The sequence below is a fragment of the Fusarium coffeatum genome, assembly GCF_003316985.1.
Source record: "Fusarium coffeatum strain FIESC_28 chromosome Unknown BRIP53273_contig_434, whole genome shotgun sequence".
NCBI classification, from domain to species: Eukaryota; Fungi; Ascomycota; class Sordariomycetes; order Hypocreales; family Nectriaceae; genus Fusarium; species Fusarium coffeatum.
The window spans coordinates 15,612-23,596 of NW_022158223.1; the positions used below are offsets into that span (position 1 = coordinate 15,612).

At 50.3% G+C, this 7,985-nt stretch overlaps 2 protein-coding genes across 2 annotated transcripts; one reads left to right on the forward strand and one right to left on the reverse strand.

Annotated features, from left to right (window-relative positions):
- Positions 1-1,087: 1,087 nt before the first annotated feature.
- On the forward strand, positions 1,088-3,626 carry FIESC28_11583 (uncharacterized protein; the record flags this gene model as incomplete). The annotated part of the gene is made up of 3 exons (XM_031165704.1): positions 1,088-1,505; positions 1,557-2,484; positions 2,711-3,626. The coding sequence occupies 3 exons, from the start codon at positions 1,088-1,090 to the stop codon at positions 3,624-3,626; spliced, it is 2,262 nt and encodes a 753-aa protein (XP_031010239.1).
- Positions 3,627-4,937: 1,311 nt separating this feature from the next.
- On the reverse strand, positions 4,938-7,440 carry FIESC28_11584 (uncharacterized protein; the record flags this gene model as incomplete). Its single annotated transcript, XM_031165705.1, has 3 exons — positions 4,938-5,039; positions 5,096-6,275; positions 6,644-7,440. 3 exons carry the CDS (start codon positions 7,438-7,440, stop codon positions 4,938-4,940), a joined length of 2,079 nt encoding a protein of 692 aa, XP_031010240.1.
- Between the last annotated feature and the right edge of the window lie 545 nt (positions 7,441-7,985).

The window sequence follows — 7,985 nt, forward strand, 5'->3', positions numbered from 1 at the left end:
TGTGATATGTGTAATGTGTGTGATATAGACAAGTGGTATAGGTTAAGAGCGTGTAAGTGGGACTCTAGACCAGTAACCGACAGCTTGGACAAAGGTACCGAGCTTCGATATGATCCAACGAGTTCCAAGGCGCTCTTGATAGAAGCTCCCAGCAGTATTCTGTACTGTGATCAATGTTCTATAACAATCGAGATTGCTTTCACAAAGATATAAACAAGTTGAACTGGTGATCAAATGGCCGTGGCGATAGGATCTACCGAACTTCGAAACTTGTAAAATGCGACAGAAAAAAGGTTGCGATAAAGCACAAGGCTGATGCGAGGGTTTATTCAGGAAGAGAGAATTGTAGATGAATGGGTGATAGTGAGGGAAGAAGCAGTAGCAGATTGAAGCTCATGACGGTCACTTTTTATTTACATTGCCCTCGCCGTGCATCTGGCCGGGCAACGGTTGTTAAAGTGGTCGGAGCTGAGTTGCTCCCGTTCCGCGGCCGGGCCAACGCAGACGAGCAAATTAGAACGCGACCAGACGTCAGGGTCAGAAAATTAGGCGCTACCCAAGCGTAAGAGACGAAATAACCCGGTCATCTTATGCTTTACAGGACGGTACCACTTGCACCCATGCAAATGTCCCTCCTGACTTCAACCTTGGACGCGGCTCTTCGTAGTGTAGGGGGCAGGGCGGTCCGAAAAATAACCAGGATACAGAAGAACATTGACAAAATAACTTAGACTTACTTAGGCACTAAGGTCATGGTAGACTATCCTAATCTTTATGATACCCTTAGCTAAGTCTCGCTTTTTCTTCGACCCACCTAGGGGTGTCCCTTTTCTTGTCAGTCGTCAGATCACCAACTGACTGCATTTAACATCCATCATCCATCCAACCCACCTTCCAGTATCCACGTCCCATACCGACGGCTCGGACCTGTGAACTCTCATTTGGCTGACTCCCTTACTCTCTCACTCACTCACTTGCGCTCTCTGATTTGCGTCGCACTTATACTTTTTTTTTTCCATCCGTCCGACTTGCGCTGTGACATGTGTATTTAACGCCACTGATCGTTTATCGAATTTCCAACCAAGCCATGGCTCAACCTTCAACCCCCGGACAGTCAATCTTCGGCGGGCCTACCCCTGTCGCCGCGACAACGCAGGCGGCGGCATTCGGGGCCGACAACTCAACGGCCTCGAATTCGCTGCAACCGACGCCGACGCCGCCCTCGGCCGCTTCGTCCAACAATACCTATATTATGCCAAATTCCCCTGCGAAGGGTCGCAGCGTTGCCGATGGATACCGGCCCAAAGTCACCCGCACGCTAGGCCAGAGACCCGCTTGTCTAGTCAATGCTTCAGTGACGTATTGCGGAAATAATCAGATATACGCTTTTGGAGGTTTCGACCAGTATACTGACGAAGTTTACAACCATGTGTTGAGGCTGGACCTCGTCAGCCATCAATGGAGCCTGGTCGACAATTACGGTGATATTCCAGGGGTGAGAATGGGTACGTTGCATGCGATGCGATAACCAACAATTCATCACTAACACCATCTAGGACATACTGCGACCTTGTACCAAGGCAACAAACTCCTAGTCTTCGGCGGCGAGAACGAACATCGAACCTACCTGTCCGACCTCATCGTATTCGACCTCAAAACTGCACACTGGACTCAGCCACTCGTTTCAGGCCCGATACCCAAAGGCAGAGCAAGACATGCTGCTGTTCTGCACGAAGATAAACTATTCATTATCGGCGGCATAACAGGTCAGAACAACTACGTGTTGGACGATATCTGCTACCTCGATCTGAAAACGTTCACGTGGTCCAAATCATGGCGCTTCGTCGGCAGATTCGATCACTCGGCATACATCTGGGGCGATCGTGTCTGGGTATTTGGAGGCCTTAGTGAGGACATGGACAAGATTAGCGATCTGTGGTGGTTGGACTTGAAAGGAAGTCCGCAGTTTGATTCTCGACCCCAGATCGGTATCTTCGACCGGGGCTCGTCAGCTCGTGCTAGCAACTCTCCGCGACCTCCGTACACCATGCCACAAGCTCCTGTCGTTGGCGCCTCTGGCTACGCCGCCAACTCTCGGACAGCACAAGTCAACCCGCCTTCACACCAACTGAAGACCTATGCGCCTCTAGCCCCGGGATCTATATCTGCTCTCAAGTTTATGTCCGGCCCATCGATTCCATCACAGGGTTCCGGTCTTCACTACCACGCATACTCATCCGGTACTCTACTCGATTTCGTGACACCTGCTGCCACCCTCACATCGAGAGAATGCTCCCTCTCCGCATTAGACCTAGGCACCCTTCGCTGGACGAAGCTTGCTGGGGGTAGGGAGATCTTCAAAGCGGGCTACAGGTGGCATTACTGCTGTATGAACGAGGATGGCACCAAGTCATGGCTACTAGGATGTCCAACAGACCCTGCTGCGACTGATATAGGGCCCAACGGCTATGAGGAATATCTTAGGTAAGCCCACCCATCGGGGTGTCGGAAGGATTGACCGTCGAGAGCATGAGAGACGAAATAATTTGGTCATATTGTGCCAGCTTAGGCTAGCATTTAGGCTCCTTTATTTCTGTACCCTAAGCCGGCATAAGATGACCAAATTATTTTGTTTCTTATGCTCTTGACGGTCAATTCTTCTGACACCCAGCCAAATCTCGAATCGAACATGTCTAACTTGGCTGAACAGTGATATCATGGAAATTGATCTTAGAAGATATGGCTTTCTTGGCGACCATTTGACGCCTGAGCCAAGGTCAGAGTCAAGACCATCTGCGACCACTAGAGCTGTGGATCAACCCTCTAAAGGATTGGGATCAGATTTGGCCAAGCTTTTCAATCAACCTCCTGAGACAGGTAGCGGTACTGACTTTATCATTACTGCACTGGCCGGCGACTATGAAGATGACGAAACTCTCACCTCCAGTATGACTCGCAATGACGAGTCTTCACTTACACAGAACCAGAGCTGGCTTTCGGCAGATGCTCCAACCTCACAGCCTATCCATGTTCACAAACTCATCTTACAGGCTCGTTGGCCTCACTTTGCTCGCCTTTACAATGCCCAGATGGCCGAGTTTCACACCAAGAAGATGCATATTCCGGAGCCTTACAGTGTAGTCAAGGCCTTCCTCTACTATCTCTACACAGATAGCATTCGTGGCACGTCAGACAACGACAGCGACGCTACCACGGCTCTTTCTGACGTAGCGGGTCTTCTCGTCATGTCGAATATCTACAACATCCCTCACCTCCGCCTGCTCTGCGTGAACCGTCTAGCCAAGGAGCTCGACGTCGACCATGCTTGCATCATCTGGTATTGTGCCGGACTCGCTAACGAAGAGTGGTTGCGCAAACGTGCCGCAGGATTTTGCATGATTCACTGGGGTCGTGTCGTCCGCACTCAAGGCTTTGTTCGTCTGCCGCGCACCGCACTTGTCGAGCTTTCTCAAGAAGTTGACATGGAGGGACGTGTCATTGGCGGAGAAGAGCTTGAGTGGGGTGGCATGCATGACGGACATGATGCTACTCGTAAGGAGAGTATTGGCAGCAACCAAACGCAGATGATCGAGGACGATGATGACGAAGGCATGGAGATGAACTGAAAGCTATCCTCTAAGCATGTCTCATGACACTCGGCACCAATCTCCGCATCCCACAAAGTATCTGATCTGCACTATGTTACGAGTGCACATGCGCAGCTTTAGATGCGATACTTTCTACCTGGTGGTGCAGTTCCATGAATCGATGGCAGCACTTGTTTATTGGCGTTTGTACGAGGCTTATCTTTACTGTCTTAAACTCTTTTGGGCTGAATAGCTCAAGCATCGCAAGGCGTCTTTGGTGTTTATATATGTAGTCCTCAGCTATGATTAGGTAAAATAGAGATATGCTAAATGTACGATACCCATTTCCCGTTTCCTGTGGCGTTCTGCAGCTCTCTAGCTTGCGCACACTCGTTCAGCATCACCGGGAATTCTTACTGTTAGAGAAGGAGGTCACGTCTACAACAAGGGTGCTTAAAAACTGGCCAGGTCATTGTCGTTCTCAAAGGCTTGTTGGTGCAGATCTCTATTGCGACCCACCGTTTTTTGCAGATAGAAGTGATCACCAAGGGCCGTTTTGACAACGTCACGAGACAACGTTTATGGGCATCTTGCAAACAAAAACGTCTGTTAGGCTAAAATAACTCTCAGTACGGCTTGTGGTTTCGAAACAATGGCCCCCAGACCCGGGTCATTGGAGGACAGGCCAGGCTGTCCAGTCTATGAATTTGCTTTTCATTGTTCAACCGACTCCATACCATCCTCGCTTTTAATATAAAGGCAGTGGGACAATGGCAACTCTGCAGCCAAATAGTCACGTACACTAACCAGAGGAATAATCAACGTCAAAAGCAACGCGAGAGGCCCCGTTTCCCAAGGGCCCATGTATGCCAGTTTTCCCAACCCTCTAAAATCATACAACGAACAGCTTTTTGATAACAGAAACTAAGATAAAGAAACGAAAGAAGAACTCTCATCGTCGCGCTAGGCCGGCGAGTAATTTTGCATAAGCATTCGACTCAACCAGAATACCCAGTACTACTGGTGTAGTCAAACAATCAACATAGGAATCGAACATCCGGCTTCTTCAATTGAGCGTCGTTCAATTCAAGAACTTGCAAGACGACTCCAAACAGAGAAAAAGATGAGTTTGACGTCTAATTTCGAACGCTTTGAATTGGCTCCTTAACGCCGCCAGGAGGTGCAATGAGGCCGAGGCAAGAGACTAATCGTCAATGCCTGGACAGGGTATCGGCAGAGGAAAGACACAGGCAACGAAAACAGAATCGATGTCGCGGCGGCACGAGTCAAATTGGGACTAGCAACACCAGCAACCTAGGTGTACCGTATTCGTGGAAGATCGTCTGCAACCTATTGCATCATTTGGTCTTCACCTATTCCTTGCAAATTCATGCCTGCTGCAAGAGCTTGAAGTTTGAAATCGGGATTGCACGGGAGAGAGTGTGCCTTGTGCTGGTTGCAACAGTTAGCATTCGATTGGCGTATTACCCATTCTCGAAGACACTTACATATTTCAAACCGTTCAAATTCTTATATCGCTTGCCGCACGTCTCGCAGCTGAATGGCTTCTCCTTCTCCATACCCAATGTTCCCGGATAAGGCGCGCTCGTCTCCGGGTTAACAATTGAGAAAGTTCCATCTCCATTCTCATGGAGCTGTTGAGTTTGGTGACCATGAGTCTTGTGATACTTCAGGCCATTCTGATTTTTGTAAGCCTTTTCGCAGCCAATGACCGGGCACTTAAATGGCTTGTGCTCTTCAGGCATCATCATGCTCTGTAGACGTTGCATGATAGCCTTGCTGGTTTGAGGGTCGTTAAGTTGAGACTGGTTGATACCCAGCTGTTGCAGCTGTGCCTGGATGGAACGGTTGGGAGGAAAGCCATTGGAGCTGAAGAGGTGCTTTCCGGGGTCGTTAATGCAGAAGTTTGAGTCGTTGTTGTTCTGGTTACCATTAAAGCTCATATCACCGATATCGTTCGTGTTACCGCCCATGGGCATGCCCGGAAGGTCCTCATCTAGATCGACTTGCTGACCTTGAGGTACTTGGCCTTGTGTGGTAAGTGTAGGAGTGTTGACAGAAGAGACTGTGGGGTTGTTCTGTAATCCGAAGCTCGCAGCAGCGGGTGTTGGTGGTTGAGAGGTTCGCAGGCCCTGAGTAAGACCGGAAGTATTCATATTGAGCTCTGGTCTCTGCTGGCCGAAGAGCTGTCTTGTCTGAGACATTCTCTGGCTGTCATCCATCTCCATAGTGCCTACAGCATCGTCCATTTCCATATCTGCAACGGCGTCCATCTCATCATTCAAGTTCGATGGCATAGCAGAGTTTCCGTGAAGATCGTGTGAAGATTGCTGACCTCGGCTATGTTGTCCCAATTGACTTGTCGAATGTGAATTGCTTCCTGGTGCTGCTGAACCAGCTCGTGAGATGGACATTCGAGGGGCACTGGGCATGCCCAACTGCGAAAACTGAGAAAAGGCATTATTCCGGGCTGTATTTGGGCTGGGCTGTGTGTGGGCTTCTTCGTAGTGTTGAAGCAGATCGTGCAGGTTAGGGAGGATCTTGCCGCAGCAGGTGAAATCTCGCATGAAGTTCGCTTCCAACTTGGGAAGGTAGGAAGAAGAATGGAAAGAAGGGGACTGGTGAGCTCCACCGAATGGTGATGGTGATGTTCCTGCCATCATAATACTGCAGAATCATTTTGTCAGCATATCTCTACTCGAGACGTACGGTCACGGATTGGGCGGGAGGGCGCATTGTTTTCTGCCGCATTGCATGTATGTGGGTTGTCGCAGGGCTGTGATGGAGCCCGAAACTCAAAACGGCTCGCCACAAGATATCAATCGGCGCCGCAAACGGTGGTAACGGCAACGAATATTTGGAAGTGTTTGGTTTTCGAGGCCGGGCCGTTGTAGGAGAGCAACCGATGTCAAGTGTGGCATGGCCAGAGGAGAGCTTGCTTCGAGTAGGACAACAATTCTTGTGACAGTATGTCGAAACAATGATCGGAGGACAGGATCGTGATGATGGTTAAAAGGCGGGCTGGTATGACTCACTCATCTCTAACAAAGCTACCGAAGGACATGCCTCCCCAGCTCATGCCGCCGCCCATGAGGCTTCCAGCAAGAGATTCTCTTCTGTTGCGGTTCGCGTTATCGCCACGGTTGGGATTGTTCATCGATATGGGCTTGGGACCGGCGCTGACAAAAGAGTCCCGACGGCCCATGGTAGGGTCGAGGGAGGGTCCAGTAGTCATATTGTCGTCGTAAGGAAGCTGTTCAGGATCAGGAGGATCCGGTGTCTGAATAGATGTGCTATTATCTAATTTGGGAAAGCTGTGAAAGTCGTTCAAGTAAAAGTCGAAGTCGAACTTGTCGATGTTGGTGTTGGAAAGAATAGCAGGATCAAACTCGCCGATAGAGAGTTGGGGGGCAGCAGCTTTAGCGGTAGTAATACTACGTGACAGCACCGAGGCAGCGACAGGAGCAGCAGTGTTAGCGTGCGCGCCAGGCAGGAAATGGCCCGTGGTAGGGGTCTCGGGCTGGGGCGACGGCGACTGCGACTGCGTCAGCGAGCTTGAGCCCGAGTTGATGAGCGACCCTGGAGAGTCAGGGTCATCAGCAACGGCGGCGGCGAAGTGGGCACAAGCACTGGCAGTACTGATACTGGCACGGTCGTAGTTGGCGTTGGCGGTGGCGGCGGAGCCTACGACCGAAGGGGCGAGCCCTTCTGAGCGAATGATCTGAGTGGAATCCCACACCCCGGTACTGCTGGTGGAGGCAGACGCACGCGGCTCCTGGGTTCCCAAAGTGTCGCTTGGCTTCTGGAACATCTTGCCGAACGACTTCCCCATGTCGACTCAATGAGATGAAGATGAAGGTGGACTCGGGGATATTGCAACAATGCGGAGGGTAGAATTAGGCAGGAGCTTACAATAGGAAAAGGCCAGATCTGAGATTTTGCAAAGAACGGCAGGAAAGGATGATGGGGAGTGTTGGAGGCAGAGGCAGGTACAGGTACAGGTACACCTGCCGATACTAAAAGAAAGTACCTGAGGTCAATGAAGATGAGGTAGGTAGGTTAAGGTGCCGAATTACACTAGAGCAAGGTCAGGTAAGGTACACACTAACTTTCTGGAAGGAAAGGTACTATTCCCAGGTACGTACCTGCCCTCTGGACGGTTTCGTTCAAGACGGTCTGGGTTAGACTAGACTGGATCTTGGCGCGATGTAGTCTAGGGACCCTAGTCGCTAGACTGGACTCGACGGGTACCGACAGTGACGGATGGATAATTGCAGTGATGATGTATGAAACAACCACTGATTTTCGTTGAGAACGGTTCTTGGCTAAGAACTCAAGAAAGATCGTTTGCTTCAGGAGAAAGGGGGGGGGGGAGGG